Below are 20,228 nucleotides of genomic sequence, written 5' to 3' on the forward strand. Positions count from 1 at the left end.
TTAAAAATATGAAATAGTATAGTGTTGAGTTTGAGGTTGCTGTTGGAAAGCAGGGGTAAAATCTATTTTACTTAGAATCAATCTGATTATATGAAAATTTGAAAATAATATGAAAATTTCAAATATTAGCACAGCATGATTCAAATGCCCATTCAAACCCATCCTGAAACTCAAATACTTCTTTTTTTGATATTATCTAATTAAAAAATGTACACTGTATGTTACAATCTGAATATATTTGCAATTGTATATTCTATTTATACTTTATATATACACGTAACTTTGGTGACTAATATGTGTAATATTAGTTCGTATTCACCCAGGGACTGTTCATGGTGAATTTGCTAGAATTCTGAGCATGGGATAAATTACTGTAGTAAGAAAAAGAAGAAAGAACTAATAATTTAATTTTTAAAAATGCCTTATTGCATAAACATCTACAACTTTTATTATTATGATTGATAGCTGTCATTCGTGAGTTCTACGCTCCTTTGAGAAAGCTTTTTGATTGAACTCACTGGATTTCCAATAGAACTTTTTGAATTTATGCTGTTCAAGGTGTGAGGAAAACTGCTGATTGCAAACTCTTTCCCTCTGCCTTATGTTTCCAATTGGCTTGAAAAGGTAAAATACTCGAGAGCTTTCACTCTGGCATGAGGATTTTACCATTCACAAGTTGCATGTTTTGCTCTTTCTCAAGTGTAAATTGGAAATAGCTTTACTTGACATTGTGGAGTTACAGCAATAGGCCTAGATAAGAGGAGAATGAGGCCTTTTATGCTGCTTTTTTCTCTATTTCGGGATGTGCTCCAGCAATAGAAGCATTTTCTCACCATGCAAGTTGCATATATTGTGTAATCTTCAGAAGGGAGAGAAGGACAGAGATATGAGAAAAAATTAAAAATAAACATGTCATGGAATTATTTTCAACTATCCTTTGTCCTGTCACATTTAAATAATATTTCCCATATTGTCTTTCAACTAATGTTAAAGAGAATTCCCTGGAGAGGTTTTTGAAACTATAATCTATATTGAAGAAATTAACCAACAAATGAAAGTTGTGTTAAAAATAACTTCAAAATAATTATAATGGAAAGCGTGCCTTAATCTGAGTCTGTTGATTCATTTCAAGAAGTAGACCTGTTGTGGTAGAGTCCATCATCACGAATAAGGAAATGATTTTAATGATCATTTTCATATTTCCCTTGTCCAGTTTGTTTATTTCACTCGTCTTGAAATGCGCAATTTGTGTGGTTAGTGCCAGTTCTGGATGTGTCCACACTGGGCCTAACAGCAGGATTTCCCAACTGAACATATGGCACATTTCCTAATATCTGCATAAGGAGCAAAATCAGGCTTATCATTGTGTTATCCGAGTTTCCAGAAATGTAGATTGTTTAACACTGAAACTATTTGTAACGAACAAGTCATTTAAACATTCAGGTTTCACAAGTCTTCATTTTTTCCTTTCATAGATTTTAAGTAAGCCCCAGTTGGTCAAAATAAGGTAAAATCTCAGCTTCCAGTTTGCAAAATGTATTCTTTCCAAAACTGTAATAAATTTGTAGGTAAAATCTCATGTTTAACTCGCCATCTTTTGGAAGGTTTTAAAGCCATACTGATTGGTGGATCATGACTAATTGTGTCTTTTACTAAGACCACGGTGAGAAGTAGGGAGGTGAAACAGAACTTCAACATGTACATTAGGGGCAGCTGGCACTTTTCTGCTTAGGAACTGCAAGGCTGAGATAGACTTTCCTGTCAAGACTTGGCCATTTGGGCTGATATGGCCTACACCCACTGACTTTATTGGGAATCTAGGTGCTCTGGCCAGCAGCAGGTCCCTTTTGGAGCTGGCTGGAGCTGGCTCTGATCTGACATGGGGCAGCCTCTGGGCTCTGCTCACAGAGGCCACCCCTGCAGCCCCCTTGCTACCAAAACCTTGCCACGTAAACCCAACATGACGGAGTGCAGAGTGCTCCCGCTGGCACTTCAGTGCTCCCAGCCCCACAGACCCGCTTGAGGCAGAGTGGCGAAGGCCCTGTGGGCCTCGATCCAGATGTTACTGGTGATTTCACTGCCGTTAGGCCACTAAGCTACACAGGGAATGGTAGCTCAAAAGACTTGGGAACAGCAAAGTTCTAGCACTGTCAACACAGAAAGTAAGAGAAGGGATTTGTGTTCACACATCTTACCTGGAGCAGCCACATTTTTCTTACTTGTGGCCTGAAATCAGTCAGTTAAACTTCAATTTCTGATGTATTTAATAAAGTACTTACACAGTTTGTGGTGATTAGCTCTTTTGTAACGTTCATTTTAAGGATAAATTGTTATTTCGTTATTTAGTATTACTGCTGGTGGAACAGGAAACAAACTATGGTGAGTCCTGTGTGCATAGAGTACGTGTGGCAGCAAGACCAATGGAAACCGAGAAATGAAGGGGTTAAATATAACAGAGGTAGGTGGTTCCACAAGCACCAGAATCCAGATGGCTTATAAAGGTATCCCACATATTTCCTTTGCGATATAGTAGAGGATAACAATAAAGCACCATTTCCTATCTCATGACTCTTCTGTCGAATTTACCATGGCAATTACGTAGGTACTCACTGGCCAAGATCTACTGCCAAAGTGAGTGGGTATTGGCTCAGTACTACCTGCTTTTACTCCATGAACACTGACTTGTCTTTCTCCTCCTCTGATGATAATGATTTTCACTCAGCTTGTTGGAATTTAGCTATTTTAATATTTATGCCCCTTTTTCCGATTTGGCTGAAGTTAACCAGTGTCTTCAGTCATGGCAATGGATAGTAATGTGGACAGAAAAAGCAGACAAACTACCCAGATTTCAAAGTCTCATATCCTTAGGTTTAAAACTTGTAACTTAAACTAAAAGGAGAGTATAGATTGCTATTAAAAGGAGAAATGGGAGGAAGATGAAGAACTGTTTTTGGAAAGAAGGTCATGTAAAAGAATTACATGAATATTGATAGAATGCCTTGGAAATTAAAGTAAGGAAATAGGGAAATGCAGAAGATACTGAGATAAAAATGGAGACAAAAAAAACCCACAACCTTTGATGGTTGGATATTCAGGAGAACATAAATTTCTTTACATTACTGTACTTTGTTAGTGGATATTTTCTGTGGCAAGGTTTGATCACTTAGTTGGAATTTCAGTATCTCCCATCTTAGATCTTTGACCCGACTAAAAGAGAATAAAATCAGTATCACTTTTCCATTCTCAATGAATGTTTAACTCAGTGAATTAAATAGTTCTTTCAATATTTAATTGTTTTATGGGAAAGAGAACTGCCTGAGTGATGATAAATTCCCGTTGGATTAACCGAGAGGGTGTTCATATGGACTTCTGGGGAATATTTGAGGAAGGCAGAAGAGAAACTTGGGACTTAGTTTTCCATGTTCCCAGGCACCATTCTAACCACCAGACTTCCTGTAATAAAAAGAAAGGTGCGTTGTGACTGACTGCTCAGATGGCAGCTCAAGGAGTGGATTCATTATTGGGATTCTTGAGCAGAGACTGATGCTTCCCTGCAGCCCGGATTTAGGTACTTCTGTATTTTGGGACTGGGGCTTTATTTGCTTTCCCCTCTTTGCTATTTCCGATCTTAGATATTCAGAATACTGGCTTCTATGACTTCTGTGCTCATGTGTTTAAGTTTACGGTTGTAGGTTTTGCCATAGTACTTGAAAAACTTCTCATGTGAAGCTGAACCTTTGCACATTGATGTGATGAAATACAAATGAATGTGTGCTTTATCCAGAAGAAAGTCTGGTTACATTTCATTTGCAGTAGCTAAGGCAAATGTTCATCTTATTACTGAATTAAATTTAAGTTAATTCTTTAAAATCATGACCCATCTTCGAGCATCAGTTTGCTAATTTGACCCCAAATGAGTAGTTTTATGAACAGTTATAATATAAAACTAGCCAATGTGCAAGGCCACTCTTGTTATCTTACCTGTATGAAAAGTATTTGTTCAGGTGTTTTTTCCAGTCATAATGAGAATACTTAAAACAATCCAAAATTTTTTACCTTAAGTATTTAGATAACTGTTAAGCGCAGATAGGAGAGTAAAGTAATACATGTGTTACAGGGGTTTATGTACTATTACTTACACAGTTTTATTACTGTCTATATGAAAAAAATAGAGGTTTGACTTTCTGTAAATGAAAAAACCTATTCCAGCTCCCAAACTCCAAATGGCTGATCTCCACTATTTTATTCCATCAAATTACTTTCATGCAATATCCAGTAAATAAGAATGGAATTTAATCCAAGTTGTATTTAGTAGTATCTTTTATCGCAGAATGATCTTAAATTACTTACGAGGTCTAGTTTTAATGAGGTCGAATGTCTTCACCTTGCTTAAGCTACAACTTTCTATGAAAAGATGTTCTGTGTGGCTATAAGAAAGAAGTGATGCCTATAAATAGTGTTTGAGATAACATATTTGTACATATTGTCAACTTGCTTTGTATAATAGATTTACCTTATGAGCTTTCTGAATTCTGGGGTCAAGAGGAAGTTTAATCTTATATTTGGAATATAAATGTATTATATAAGTTGAAAAATATCCATACACACTTGAGACCCTTCTGAAAGAACTTTTCTTACAAACTATTATAAACTGAGGGTGTGTATTAAGATTCATCTTGGCTAGAGAAATAGGTATCTGTATGGATCTCAGTGGGGGCCTGGCTTAGTGGATACAACGATCCTTTCCAAGGCTTGCCTTTTTGTTTTGGAATGGGCCATTTCAGCCATGTCAAAATAGTCACTTAGAATGTCTGGTACTTGTTATTCCTATTCCGTGTAATATCTTTAAAGCATTTCATCTTCCTGGCTATGAAATCCTTTGTAAAAGTTGTATAGAAATGAATTTTATTACTATTTAACAATGATTAGCAAGGAATGTGTAGCTATATGTGCAAGTATAAACACAAAATATTATAATAATCAAAATTAGAGTTACTTAAGTCAGCCCCTCAAATGTTAGGAAATGGCAGAATCGCAAATGCTTAGGTTTAGTTTACCTCATACATGTTGAGATACAGAATAAGGGCTGTTTGAAAAAGGAAGCTTTTGTATGTAGGACCTCTTCTTCTTTCAATATATATATTGGAAGGTGACAAGTGAAAAGGAGGCCTCAAGTATAAGGAAGTTAAATATCAAATTGGGTAAAAATAATTGGTGCCTTTTCCAGGACTCTTACGTGAGGCTTTTAACATGGGAAAGCTGAGGATATTCTTTCTTAAACTGAGACCAAATCACTCTGCCCTTCACCACAGGAAACTTTTCTAATACAAAAAATGCTGAAACATTTAAAAATCACTAGCAGGCTTGCAATAAGTCAACTAGTACCTGTACTGTTTTGTTCTCCAACAGTATTAGTGTGCAGGAAATAAATTGTACTTGTGGTTCCGCAGACTTCTTTTGATTGTCAGCTCTATTCTGGTTCTGCAAGGATGTGTGCTTGCTTCAGTGGGCACAGCCCACTCTGCTCATTCTCCTTTATTCTGTCCCCTCCGACCTGCTCTTGTTATGCCTCTTGCTTCCTTCATTCTTTTCAGCCCAAACAATTACGTTTTGGTAAAGGTGTAAGTAAGGAAGGAGAAGGTTTAGTAAGAAGCCTACCTTACAGAGTGATTTTAATAATACAGGCCACCTAGTAAATCCGGGAAGGAATTGTCTCTTTGCCAAAGGGATCTCTGTGAGAGCAAAAGAAAGAAATTCTGTTTATTTTTCTGTCCCATATTTATTCTTTGAAATAAAAATGAGTACTTTTCCAGTCAACAGTAACTTAAATCTTAATTAAAAATTACAGATGTCCAAAAAATGTGTGTTTGCTCAAAAACCTCACATCATTATAAATGAGTTTTCTTCTAATTGCATCTATGGAGTATATGCCTTTAAAAAGTATCTCTTTACTTTTGTCTTTTTCTCCTTAAACAATACACTTACATGGGTATTTGCAGAGTGCTATTGATTCCTCACTCCAGAAGAAAATGAAAAAGTGAGAAATTTTAAACATGTATCCTATTTCTCAGTAAGTTTAGAACAATTGTGCAAAAGAAGAATGTATCTCATAACTTCCATATCTGAAAAATCACTGAAATACTTAAATATCTGAAAGCGAAGATGTAGGTGAAAGTCTAATATTCAGACCTTGTTTGCAACTACAAGAACATTTTGGCTTTGATAACCATCCATAAGTCGCACACCAAAATGTTGATCTAATTGAAATATATGATAAGATATTGGTCTTGTAGCTAGTCCATGGTCACCATCGTCTCCATACAGTTATATGAGTGCATATGAGGCTAATAATTACTTGAATAACTGGATTCATTTGTAACAACATGATTCTGTTTCTTGCAGCAGTATTTTCCATATACTGTCTTTCAGATGGAATTAAGTGAAGGCAAAATCTCCTATATTACAAACATGAATTGCCAAGTAATGTGGACAAGGTTACCTAGTGTAAAGTTTTTATTTTGTTATAGCAAGATAGCCATACATACTCATTAGTTCCTACTCCAGGAACTCAGCAGTTCCCAGCTTTGCCATACATGTAGCCTAGTATTTTTAACCACAAAATGTAATATACTTCTTAAATACAAATGTTTCCATAATGCACAGTATGCTATAGGAATAAATGTAGTAGATAGTAAAATTAAGTAGATTTAAAAAAATTAAAAAGTAAGTAGATATTAAAAATTATTTTGTGTAATACTTTGTAGGTTTCCATGTGAAAACAGGAATATTTGGGAATAGCTTCATTAGTTGATATTTTCTCTGTTCCTCTTTTGACAAGTTTAACTTCGGTGTGGGTTGGAAGTCTTCGAGATCCCTTTTAGAGAGGACTGTAGTTGAATTTGTTCCCGTTTCTTTATTTCCTTAAAAATTTCAGTTGTAGCTGCCATCCTTCTGGCCAAAGAAGCATGGATGGGAACTCCATTCAGAGCACATCAAAACAACACTTTAATTAGCTGGAAGGTTGCTTATTCCCCGTATCTTCTGGGATTAAAATCGCTTTCAGTGGAAGAGCTTTAATAATGGCCCTCATTTTATGTTGGTTTATTTAGAGATTTTGTAATTAGTGCTAAGATGTTAAAAGCTGCGCATAGTAAATAAGATATTCTAAGGCAAATCTTTTTAATTGTTGTTTTTCAATTTGATGATAGAATATATTCTGTAATGTTATGTAACGCTACCCTCTAATCTGGCACAAGTATTGAAAGAAAAAAGGAAAACATGCTTTGAGCCAGGGGTACTTGTTTTCTCTACATTCAGTAGCATTCACCGTGCATATTCTGCTGCAGAATTTTGCTGTGGTCCTCTGCTAAAAGTCTGCTTCTGCTTCTTGCTCTTTGACTTCCTATCCTGCACGTGCACCGGCTCCTAAGACAGTGGGTTTGCCTGGAACTAGGCAGGTACGGAGCACCCAGAGATGCCACTGATTTTGCTCAGTTCTAGCATGGTTGATTCTGTGCAATGAACTTTTAAAAGGTGCTAAGGGCTTCTAGTTTTTGAAATGTTTTATATATATATATAATGCAACAATTCCTTTGGGTGATTTTTCAGGTTTTCAATGATAAATCGTTGCCTCGATGCTGCATGTGCAGTACCTAACAGAGCAGTTGCGTATAAGATGCATACTGTTTGCTTCAGCCATGCATTAGTCCTACATTTAAATGTTTGCAATGAAAAACCTGTTATCTCATGTGAGGTACAGTATAGCCTTCCCGATGAGACAAAAGGTCTGTCGTTACAGTCTCAGCTACATGTTGTTTATTATGTGAAAATGTTTTCCGAGTGGTCTGTCTGTCCTGTAGAGCTGCCTTTACATTAAAAAAAAAAATCGACTTACATACACGGCCACTGGTGTTAGTCATTTTTACAGGGGAGGGAAGGAGGAGGGGAAGATGCAGAAATCCTCCTCCTCTTAGACAGTAGTAACAGTGTGAGGATGCCTTGTCCTCATTTTTATTACTTCTGAGATTTTACTGCTGGCAGCCAGATGTGCTGAAACTCCTGACGACAGCATCTATTCACTGCGTGTTTTTAATAGGCTTAGAGAAATATGAGTAGAGTACATGAAAGCAGCTCAGCTTCACACTTCGGCTGGGAATGCCCAAAAAGCTTACTGCTGTTTAGAATTCTTCCTACAGTCAGGGAGAAAGCCGCACGGGTACTAAATCTTCTACGACTGAATTAGAAGAATAATGACTGTACAATTAACTATCAGCCCCTGCTCATTTAGGCACAGTTTTTACAGAGACCAGGAGAAATATGGAACTTGATTGGCATGTTTGCATTTGATGGTGTGTGCAAAATAGATGACTTTTAAGACAGGTGGTGAAGAAAAATAGAAGGGAAGGAAAGAGAAAATGCAATTTGAGACACTGCGCCAGGTCTGCAATTCTGTTTTATCTCATTTTCATGGGGTTTTCTCATCCCCTCCAAATATTTTACAAAATGATCTTTTTGGACAGACGCTGAACAATACTAGGTAAGTAGAAATGAAACATGTTTCCCTTACCATTTCTGTGCTTGTGCTGATAGCAATCTATTTGCATGTTTTTCAGTGCGATACCTTTCTAATTGCACTCTTAAATATTAACATTTTTGTGGTAGCAATGACTCTCTCCTGCTGGTGCGTTTATGTTTTATGTAAGGATTTGAATGAGCAGTCAGTCTGCAGAAATAAAACCAGCACAGATAGAATAAAATATTTAAGATGGATATGTATCTTCCAAATACATTAGCTGCCATTAGAAGCCAGCATTATTAGCTATAATCCTTAAAGCATATTAAATAATCATAAACAAATTTGCCTGGGAAAACGATTCCTGTGTGGATGTGGCAGTGAAAGGATTAAATGCTCAGAGATGTGCCTGTTTAACCATATATAATTTGTTGGAAGATGTAAATTAGGAGCCCTGCATACCATTTGCAACACAGGCAGACAGCAGTTCCTTATTTTTAGAAGACTTTGATTCTGTGTGCGATGCTTTTCACTAATGGCTTTAACTAGCCAAATCACAGCTGGTCAGGGGATGCTTTGCAGTAGGTCGGTCAGCTCTGTAGGCTATCCTTTTATGTATAGCTATTGTTTTGTGGAAATTAGAGACGATGGGGAGAAGTTGTTGTTTATTTGTGGGAGATGGTTATTAAATTGGCTGCTGAGTTTTATTTCTGAGAGGAAACTGAATTAATAGCAACTCATTTTTGTTGCATTCAGTAAAGATAATACTGTAATACCGATGTTTAGAACTTTTCCATACTGCTTTTAAATATTAACAGAAAAAAAAAATGATTAAGAGATTTGTCTAAAAGCCTGTGAGTGCAGATCAGGGAGAAGAGGAATCCTGTAGTTTTTTGCAAAGATAGTGCACTGATGGAAACATTCTGGAAAAAGCGTGGAAGTAATATTGCAGAGACTGTATCCAGCATTTTAATCTTCTTCTCTGTATCTGTGGGAGAAATCCCTTTTAAATGGGATATCCATGCTTCAATACAATGATATTTGTATTTAATACTTCAGAAAACTCTGATTTCCCAGAGCATTGTTCTAAGGATTCTCTCTCTTACTCCTGGTGTTTCTTTTATAAATATTTTACTATTTATTTAATGTTAGTGCTTTCAAGTTCTCATATCGTGGCTGCGAATTTCTATTTAGGTATGCAGAATTGGGAAGGCAGCTTTAGTAATCACAATCAGTTTAGTGAATTAAGATTCTTTTAGATATAAATGAAATCTGGAGTCAGTGGGATTTTCCTTACCTCCCTTTACTCTGCTGTGAGATCTTTGAAGCTCAACAAAATGGAGCAGTAATTCATGTATTATCAACTGTGATTGTAAAACAGTGCATATTTCCAAGTGCATAGTTTCAGGCCTGCAGCAACCAACAAAGCCCTTAGCAACTGTTCCAGTCATCTACAAACCGATTCCTGGTTCCCTGTATCTGTTTTTGCAGATCAAAGTGCCTGCTTTTTGCAGATCAAGGCGCACGCTTCTTCTTAATTTTGTACAGATACATCTGCGTACTGCTTTTAGGTGTGTATTTTGTTGTAAGTCTCATGCAAAAGCTGCAAATGATAGCAGTTTCCAATCAAAAGACAGCAGAGAAATATTTGTTTGCATTTATCGTGCCTGAGATTTAGAATTACATTTATTCTAGAAGACCGGCAAAGAAGAAAGGATTACTGGAAACCCAGCTTCCCACCCAGTACGGGCTGTCAGGTTTAGGATGAGAATATTTCTACATTTATAAGAAGCTGTTTAATGTTTTTCTGGGTACCAGTGCAAAACATTGTGCAATTTTTTAACAATATGCAGCAGTAACCATGGTAGACAAGTCGTGCTTTCTGTGTTATTTAAACTTTTTTATTAGTTGAAAGTTATTTAAACTTACGGGGTAAAGAGATTCTTTCTAAATTCAGAATAAGTAGTTTAAATTTGGTCATGATAAAAGGGCTTTGAAGAAGTCACATATTGAGTAGTCACCAAGTCTTGCCTAAATTTATTTTGGAGGGTACTCCTTTTTACTGTCTTACTCATTAAAAATTATATTTAATTTTTCCAATTATATCAATGTAGTATATATTTTAGGTGGTTTTTTCACTGAGATTTGCATTAAGGTAACATACTTTCTAAAACCTGATTGTTCGTGCATTAAGGGTTCATGTTTCAGAACTGTAGCAAGGAAAACAAAAATACCTACAGCATGTGAAAGATTGTGCTTTACCAAGGTATAATGTGGTCTGTCTCTTCGAGCTTTGAAGTTAAATATTTATTCAGACTATAAAGAGATGCCTTTTGTGCTTTTTCAGTTTTCTTTTCAGTCTCTTTTTATATCTAAAAAGTAAAAGTCAGAGTCCAGAAAGATAACAGCTGACATGAAGCACAAAATGATTAATTGCTGGTATACAAACCAATAATGTGGAGAAAACAGGCTTACAGATACTAATAGCATAGCAGGCAATAAAATACTAACAAAAGTCATAGGGAAATAGGTAGTCTGCATATAACTGTAACTGAAAATACATTCCTATTAATTTTCACATGATCTGTAAGAGTTCTCCTGAAGTTGAGATATGCTGTAATTTTGTTTTTGGAAAGCCAGTTATCCTGGCCTTGGCATTCTGGTATTACACCAAACATTAGCAGCAATATATATTAAACTGCTTTTTCGTCATTTTCCATAGAAACCTTCCATGAGTTGGCTTTTCATTGCACGTTCTTTGTGTTACAGTAGCTGGTGTGAGAGGACCCAAATGACACAGAACTCCTCATGAGTTAGATTGATTTTACCATCAAAATGGCTTTAGTTAGCCTCTGCTAACAGCTTCAGCCGGAGGAATATTGCAGTTCGGTTTTCAGTAAGATGCCGTTGTGGGTGTAAAAGGGCGAGCTTTACGGGGTCTTCCTCCGGGTCCTGCACGTCTGCTGTCCCACGTTACCAGCTCTGGCCAGCTGAAGCAGTACGTGCTAAGAGTTTACTTCAAAATCGTTTCACCTACCTTGTGAGTGCAGTGCTATTTCCCCTGCAATAGGTTGCTTTCTGTTGGAAAATTATTAGAATTACCTAATGTTAGGCAATCAGTAGAATTGTTTGGCATTCTTGGCGTTTGGCAGGCAAAAAGCTTGGGAAGTAAAGTCTTCATGGGTCTGGGAAAGGAAAGGGTGGGGAAAGAAATCGGGAGAGCTTTCTCTTGATTCTGAAAGCATACCAAGTGCTTACATTACATCCAAATTGCACAGCAGCATCTAAAGGAGCTCCAGATTTTTGAACTGTATTTTTTTTCTGATGATGTTAACTGTCATTCACATGAGTAAAGACAATGAGATAAAGTTTCTGAATGTCTTTAAAAGCCTTTAATTATCAGATATATTGGATATTCTGATTGTCATTCTTCATTTAGAGTTCAGGGTACAAATACTGTGCTGTCAGATGCTTTATTTGTAGCAGCACGCTTTGAGAAGTCACAGTTGCTTTGGGCAATATTCAGATTAACACATCACTGCATTATGGCAAGTATCTTTTGTGACTAAAATTGATACAAATGGCACGGAAGAGTATCAGTGCAGTTTTACCATTGCAGTATATATTAGCAGGGTTTTTCTGAGAATGGAAAGCAGTGGATTTACCTAAACCTAGTTTGTCCCACAACATGTTAATATTTATTTTGTTAGAGCTATGGGAAGGTGAATTTGTTGTATAGGTTGGCCACACAGGGGCATAAGATAACTTATATTCTGCCCCAAGTACCAGTACCAAGGTTGTTCTTACCACAAATTCTATGTACAGCAGAGGCTCGGGAATGGTCCATGTTTTGAAATTAGACACACCTAGTTTAAAAAAGTAAACTGTATTTTATTTCATTAAGTTTCAACCCATTATTTTTAGAGATTCTTAAGCATTTACACTTTTTGAACTCCTTGGTAAGCATCTTTTACATAAGTATGCTGATTTTCAAAAGGTTACTAAAATAATTAATATATTACCACATTTATGAAACCAGATATTTACACAGAAAATATCATTCTAGCAGAAAAATATTATTTATTTTCATTATTTAATTTTCTGTTTTCTTTCCTGAAGATACCTATGAGCTATTTACTAATGCTCCATTTTATAGTTAAGCCATCACATGATGTCAAGAATTACTGACACAGACATTTGTTATTCATCGTGGTGCAATTAATGATTACTTTGACATTGAAGGAAAAAGATCATTTTCTATTCCCTGTTGGGAGATGATATTGTGGAGATATTTCTGCAGAACAGATTTTTTAATTTTCCTAACTCTGTATAGGTTCAACAAAGCATGGGGTTTGCAATAATTTTAAGGGTATGTTGCATTTACGTGTATTTCTAGTCCAAGAGTCAAGGATAAAAACACAGAGCTGACATTATAACTGAGTCTATTGTCCATATTCTGACATATGGTAGTGAGTAATGACTGCAACTGCCTCCCTCCCATTCAGAACGGAGCTTGCCCATAACTACTTTTAATAATGTTGTTTGTTGGGATTTTCACTTCCCTACTAGATTCATATAAACCCATCTTAAACCATTTCATGAATTTTTCAGCTGATGTGCTTCATCAATTGAGAAGCCGTGCAATGCTAGAAAAAAAAAATCCAGAACATTTATTTGTATTCCTCCTCTTGATATTTTTTTCCTTGACTAGTCAAAGGCATAGCAAAGCTATTTCCCCCCCAGTTCCTAACAGTGTGTTACATCAGACACGATCAGGATTCCAAAACTAAGCTAACGGCAGCCCTACATCTCTGCATTACTTCAGAGAGGTTAGCCATGTCATATGATCATCTATCTTTTTTCACCTAAAATTGGAGTCGTGAACCATATTGAGGTGAACGCCTATGCATATATATAAACTTCTATAAACACGAGGGGAAGACTGGCTGGGACAACAGGTTATATAAAAGACAAAGAGGTTGCATACAAGACAAAGACGTATATAAGGCAAAGATTGTATATAAGACAAAGACAACAGGTTGTGTATAAAAGGCAGAGAGAAACTCTTAAAACTTTCTTTCCTGGTATCTCATGAAAAGCAGCTGTCAGAATAAGGAGAACATTTTTAATTCCTCTTCTTCCTGTAACTCGTTTAAAAATTCCAAGCATTTGGATTACAAAAAAACCCACTACCACAACAATAGCAGGGGTGAGGGAGCTCAGTGACAACATTTGGACTTTTCTGCACCTTTGCCATGCGCCCTTCTCACAGAGCACTCCATGTCCTCTTTGAGCTGTGAACAAGTATATTGAACGCCATCCATCCTTTGGCCCTTAATTTGCTACTTTGGGAGAAAGTGGGGCAAGCAGCACAAGTGTATTAGTTTCCTGCTTCTCATCTTTCTGTTTCCCATGCAAGAAGAAACTGAACATGCCCTGAAGCTATTTCTTTTTGGGAAGAAGTTCTGTATTGCATCCTGTCTTGGCAGCTGTTGGTTTTTTTTTTTTTTTTTTTGGCTTGTTTTTTAAATCCCTTTTTCTGGGGAAAAAACCCGTCAGAGAGAGAAAAGTAAGAGAGATTTCCTTAGAGAACCATCTCCCTTCCTATCTCTTCCAGCTCTGGAGAGAGCTACCTTCTGTTACTTCCACCTCAGTTGCTGCAGATTTAATAAAGTGACATATGCTTCCTCTGTGGATCTCACAGAGCCGGGGATATTTGCAGCCGTAACAGGTTTCTCTCTGTTCTCTTTGTGCATCAGCTACTGTTACATGAGGATGCTAATAATATCCTACCTGGCACGTGGTTGCAACTTCCCACCAGGAAGAAAAAAAGAGGAGGGGTCAAATGTGGACAATTGACCACAATCCAGTTAGTATGTTAAATTTTCGAATTTAAATCACCCTAAATTTGGAACCAATTAAACATGCCTTAAGACTTTATATATATATATATATATATATATATATATTTAACCGGGATGAGAGCAGTAGAAATCTAAGCTATATTTGAGTTATTGAGTACAACATTTTTGATCAGAACATATGAGAAGAATCCCTTTCCATTCTTGAATAACTCAGATAATTCCTGTAATTCCCAACAGCATCCTTATGAGATGTGGGTATTATCTTCTTTTTCCAGAAGAAGAAAAGGTAGATGCCGTGATATTAAAAAATGACTGGTGATTTTGTCTGCATGACTTGAAACATTTTAAAGAGATCTGTTTAAAGAGCCCAGTAGTTTATTAAAAGTGCGTGTTCCAACAGACATCTAGAAATCAAAAGTTCTAGCCATGGACCTTTATGGGACACTAGATACCTTTGGTGGTGGATTGAGCTGTGGTGACTGCCACTAACTAGCCCCAGCTAGCCCTTTCACCCTTCTTTGGGTGCTGTCACTCCTGTAAAAGTGCCCTGGGTGGTTTGTGAGTCTGTTCCACAGCGCCTCGGGTTCCTTGGGCGTTCTGGTATGAGGCGAAGGCAGTGTGCCAGACCATACGCTGTAGCTGCTCAGATGCATTTTCATAAACATTTCCATTTTCCCACCTGTATGGTCAAAAACCCCTGGTAAGAGTCTAAACCAGGCCTCCATTGCTCAGTACCAAGTATGTCAGAAGAATGCTCATTGAGGCCCTCAGCTGTTATTTTCACTCCTTTCTTTATTGTTTTAGCTCTTTTCCTTCAAGGCCGGCCAGCGAGTTAAATCACCTGCACATTCGGCCTACTAATGGCTACGTTCATTTACCATGTCGGGAATAGTACTTATAGCAATGAATTGTGGAAACATGGTGCTTCAAAAAGCAAACTTCTCCTTATTACAACTAAGATATATCTTTGTATTCCTTGGTAGAGGCCCTGTGCCAGCTGTTCTGTGGCCTCTGCCGACTCCTGGCAGCGGCGAGGAGGAGGTAGGCCGCTTCTCTGGTGTGGGCCCTCCTGCTGATCCGCTTGTTGAAGTGTTTTTTTCTGGTTTTGATCTTGGCACGGTGTGGTTCTGGGTAGGAAGAGAATTAGAAGGTTGACCAATCTTATTTAAACCTCTTGAATACGGTCTCAGCTGAGAGATGAACAGAGTAACACAACGAAAGTGGAAACTTTGGATGTGTGGTCTGGATAAACGAGGATGGAAGAGAGCAGTCTTGCAGCTCTTCCTGCCTTGCCACTGAGACAGGGCTAGCCTTCCAGCTGCTATGGACAGAGCACCCCTTTAGATCCCCCAGGAGTACACACTTGCAGTGAAAAGGTAGAACGAATGTTTATTTAGAGAAAATACCAGGTTTCGAAACAGTTCCAAAAAGATTGGTAGCTGGGCTTCAGGTGGTTCATAATGTTCTGATAAAAGGGATAATAAAAAAATAATATCGGTCCTTCATAAACTGTGAAATCTGAGGTGAGTATGGGAGTTAGCAGTATCATTTTAGCCCTACCCTTAGGTAGGAGGCTTGAAGCAGAAGTTGGAAATATTTCAAGCCCTTGGCTTCGCTTCAGCATGTGCTTTGCAACAGGGAAGCAAAACCCTTTTCCCTTAACCCTGACAAAAAATAACTGTGAGAATGAGAAATGACATAAAAATCTTGCATATTGGAGAATTTGTTCCCAAATTTGTCTAAGTATGGCATGGATTACAGATTTAGTTGTTGAAATATAAACTTTTATTGGTTTTAGAACAAGAATTGGGTTGGATTTATCTTACTGAAGTCAGAGTGAATTTGCATACTGTCTTTATTTATAAGGCTGAAATAGATCTCGATTAATACACCCTATTGCAACTTTTGTTGCAACAAAAAGCTTGCAACTTTTGACTTATCTGTCTGATGAAGATACACTTCCAAGTCCTATCTTCTGGTATTCAAGATAATTTTTTATCATGAAACTTAATACTTTTAAGAACTTAGCTTTTAGTTCATTCCTTTTAGATTGTAACAGCCATTAATGTTATAATCTGAACAATAATCTTTACTTGTTAAAAGGTGCACAAGACTAAGCTGACAGGCAAGGAAATGCAATTATGTTAACTGCTTCATAATATTTATCTTTCTAAATCTGTAAAGTAATAAATGAAGTTGCTAAGAAATACTCTAAACCAAAGAAATTTAGTACGTGGTTTAGCTATTATGCATCAAAGAGAGGGCCTTTTAGCATGCGTTATGTAGGTGTATTTGTAAGTGAAAAATACTTCGTTATTAAATAAATGATAAATGAGAAAATTTGATACAAATTTGATCTTTTTTTCTCCATGTAATGCATTCAAAATACTATTTTTGAAGCGTCTTAAGAACATGATGATTCTAGCATTACTAAAAGATGGGACCCCAGAATTTCGAGATGAAATACACTCCAATTATTGATTCTTATCTCAGTCCTGCAAAATTTAGTTGCAAGTATAGATATGCAAACATAATAAAAAAATCTAAAATAGCTTCAAAAAAACTGGCCGAAACCACAAGCATAAAATCTCCTCTCCCAACCTACCCTCTCTTCTTCTATATACCAATATTTCTTTTTGCATTCCTTGATTTTCCTGGTATTATTTTTTATGTTGTTGCTCCTGCGTCTTCAGATTGCTCTCATAGCAAGTGCATTTTGTGTGGATGTTGGGAACCCAGGGGCAGGCAGCGTTCCGTTCACTTGACAGCTTCCATTTTTCACTGCTGTTGGTGGCATTGTTCTGCTGTAAAATTACATGAAAATGTGTTTTTTAAAGAAGACCCAATTTTTACAGCTCTTCTGTATCACAGCGACTCTACCACTGTGCCTGACCATTATTCAAATAACCTATAATAAATGCCTCTAATGCCCTATTTTCAAGAACTTTTCCAATAGAACCTACTTCATCTAACTGTTACAGTTTTGCAAGTTTTGGAAAAGTGTCAGGGAGGACAGAAAAGATTTTAAAATGCAACAAGAATTATGGTTTTAAAACCACAGCAATTCAAATAATTTACATGCAGAAAAGCTTGTGATTAGTGTAGATCGTTAATGATAAAGCATGCTCATTCATAGTACAAAGCACAATCATGGGGTATAAGGAGTACCTGTAATGGTATTTCAAATCTCTTATTTTAGACTACAGCATGAGAAGAAGGTGTCAGCATCATTCGGTCAAAGAACTGGGGGGTGCAGGGATCTGAATTCTGCACCTGCCACTGTTAACATTTCCTTTGCAGTGCCAAGAAAATAATATGAACTTCTCTGCTGGAGTTTTCTGCTATATATTTCCTATTCAATATGCCATGGGCAGATTGAAGTTTAATTTATAATTCTTCGCAAAGCATGATGCTGGGTGTGCATGTATACACAGATGAGAGATCAAAGGAAAATTTCATTCTGTTTTCTAGAAATTTAGGTTCACCTTTAGATTTCAGGCCATAGCTTGAATATCTTAGAGATGCACATGGATTTTGTGGCATACCCTTTACTTGCACTGAGGATGCCCTCAGTCATACCAGCTGCAAATTGCACCGTATTACTAACTGCATTATTTCTTTAGATAGTCAGCTACACAGCTGCTGTGTCTTCACCACGGTAATTTTTCATCTTGGGATGGGTCTTTCAGAGTGTTTTCAATTAATTTAAGAATTGAACATAATTTCTCAGTTCTGGAAGCATACATTTATATGCATATAAATAAATAAACATACATATAAACGTATACATTTACATGCATATAAATAAATTAAATACATACAATTCAGCAAGCATATATTTATATACATATAAAGCAAATGTATTTGTATATGCAGGGAAATAAGTGTGATGATGTTGGGCAGTGTGTTTGATAATACTTGCTAAGTGTAATGGAGAGTCTAGAAAGCTGGGTAACTGTACAAGCTACTCAGAGGTTTTGTTTCTGTTGCACTAGTGTACAGAAATACCTTCTCCTCCTGTGAATCACAGAAAAATTCACTGATTTACAGTGGCTATTGCTGATGGTAAACTGGGGAAGAACCCGTGGATCTGGATTTTTGTGTGTTTTATTGCAGTAACATAGAACTAATGCAGTGGGGTCTATTCTGGATTCTGGTCCGTTGGTGTAATCCATTACGAATATGTCTGTATTTTAGAGTTCACAGATAAATATAGAAATAAATGCAGCTGAGAAATGTGAACATTTCCTACTAACCTTTAATTGGGAAACCTTTTGAATAATCATTAGTGTTTAAATGCTGTTTCAATAATTACTTTTCTACTGAAGCTATGCAGGGTACATTAATCAGAATTTCATTTTGGTTACATATGAGTGATATCTAAACTGTTCTTGTGTCATACATAGAAAATCTGCTGCATATATTCACCTTTGATTGGAGAAAGTGGATATTAAAACAACACTTTGGGTCAGATTGGGAATGAATTTTGGATCTACCGTTGCTTCAGCTGAAGACGAGCTAAGTAAAAAGAAGAAAAAATGTTTTTCTTAAGTAGGTCTTTGGCAACATATCAGCTTTACTTGAATTCTGGGAGTTTCATTATAACAATTTCAAATTTGGAGCGATGTGTTAGTGCATGATACATTTTTTCTCCAGAAAATAATGTTAGTTCATTGTAATTGCCAAGAAAATGTGTGGAAAAAGTACACTGAACTCTGAGGAGTGTGAGAGTGCGGCGATAAGATAGGAAACAGTTTATCATATAGACCTACTCATTGCAGTGTGTTATTTCTGTCCCTTGCCTATCTGTATTTTTTCCTTCCCTGTTTCAGTTCTCTCCCCTGACAAGAAAATGCTGCAAAAATAATAGAATACCCTTTCAATCATGCGTCAGGCATTCCACATGTAATGCAAAGTTTCAACTATGGCAATAGAGTAGTTGTTAATTTATTGTTATCTCCATGTATCTAAATAACACGTTTCAAAAACTTTCATTTTTTTCCCTATATAATACTCTATGGGGGGATAAATTTTGTTCTGTTTCAAAATGAAGCACTTCATTAAACATTCAGCATCTTTCCATATCAATGCCTAAAACCAAATGATTTATCTTTGCTTTAGTTTTTCAAATGGTTTTGCACTAGCAAAATTGGTGACTTTTTTTTTCCCCCCAGAATAGAACACATTAAGTTATATAATTAAAGCCAAGAAAAGGTAATGTTTTCAGGCCTATATATTAATTTTGGATTTCTGAATTAAGCTTTGTTTTTCTTGGTGTGCTAGATTAGTCTATGTACTGAGCAGATCTAGAAAGAAAATTTTATTTTCCATTATTTTGACAGGTTTTGAGCTTAATCACGTGACGCACTATATTTTTAGTGTGTGTTTCATCAAGACTGAACTGAATACCCTGAAAAAAATATAAGAAAGCACTATAACGATTAATGTTAATGTACTTCATACTGATTGCAGATTGACTAATGCCAGCATGAAACTGATGCATTCCTAGTAGGGTCCTTTGGATATAGACCACAGGCTTCACCTGTACTCAAAACATGTTGGGAAGTCCAATTTAGAAACATTACTGAATTGGAAGAAGAGGTTTATGAGAGCAGTTGTGAGGAAGGATACTGTCAATATCGCAGCAGCAGTATGTATTAACTCTGCAGTGAAAGCGTGCCCTCCATTTCGCCTGATTATATTTTCTGTCTATGATATACTCTGTGCTGATTAGCTGCACTTTCTGCTGCAGGGCTGCTGCATTCTATTTGCGGTATATAATCATGTATAATAAATAAGATGGTTTGAATACTTAACCAGGAACGATACTACATTTATAAAGGTATTCGTGT

General features: G+C 36.6%; 1 protein-coding gene across 47 annotated transcripts in view; it reads left to right on the forward strand.

The window, feature by feature from the left end:
- RIMS2 (regulating synaptic membrane exocytosis 2) overlaps positions 1-20,228 on the forward strand; it is a 462,856-nt gene that overhangs the window by 134,958 nt on the left and 307,670 nt on the right. For 3 of the 47 annotated variants that reach the window (XM_080580670.1, XM_080580652.1, XM_080580672.1), the window contains exon 1: positions 6,461-8,536. The exons of 37 other annotated variants lie outside the window; for them this stretch is intronic. In XM_080580670.1, coding sequence (XP_080436796.1) covers positions 8,415-8,536 — 122 coding nt within the window. In that variant the 5' untranslated portion in view covers positions 6,461-8,414. Of the gene's footprint in view, positions 1-6,459; positions 8,537-20,228 lie in introns of those variants that run through there. 7 more of the 47 variants (XM_080580651.1, XM_080580656.1, XM_080580673.1 and 4 more) reach the window with 5 other exon arrangements.

This window comes from Anser brachyrhynchus (genome assembly GCF_964034855.1).
Source record: "Anser brachyrhynchus genome assembly, chromosome: 2".
In the NCBI taxonomy this organism is placed as follows: Eukaryota; Metazoa; Chordata; class Aves; order Anseriformes; family Anatidae; genus Anser; species Anser brachyrhynchus.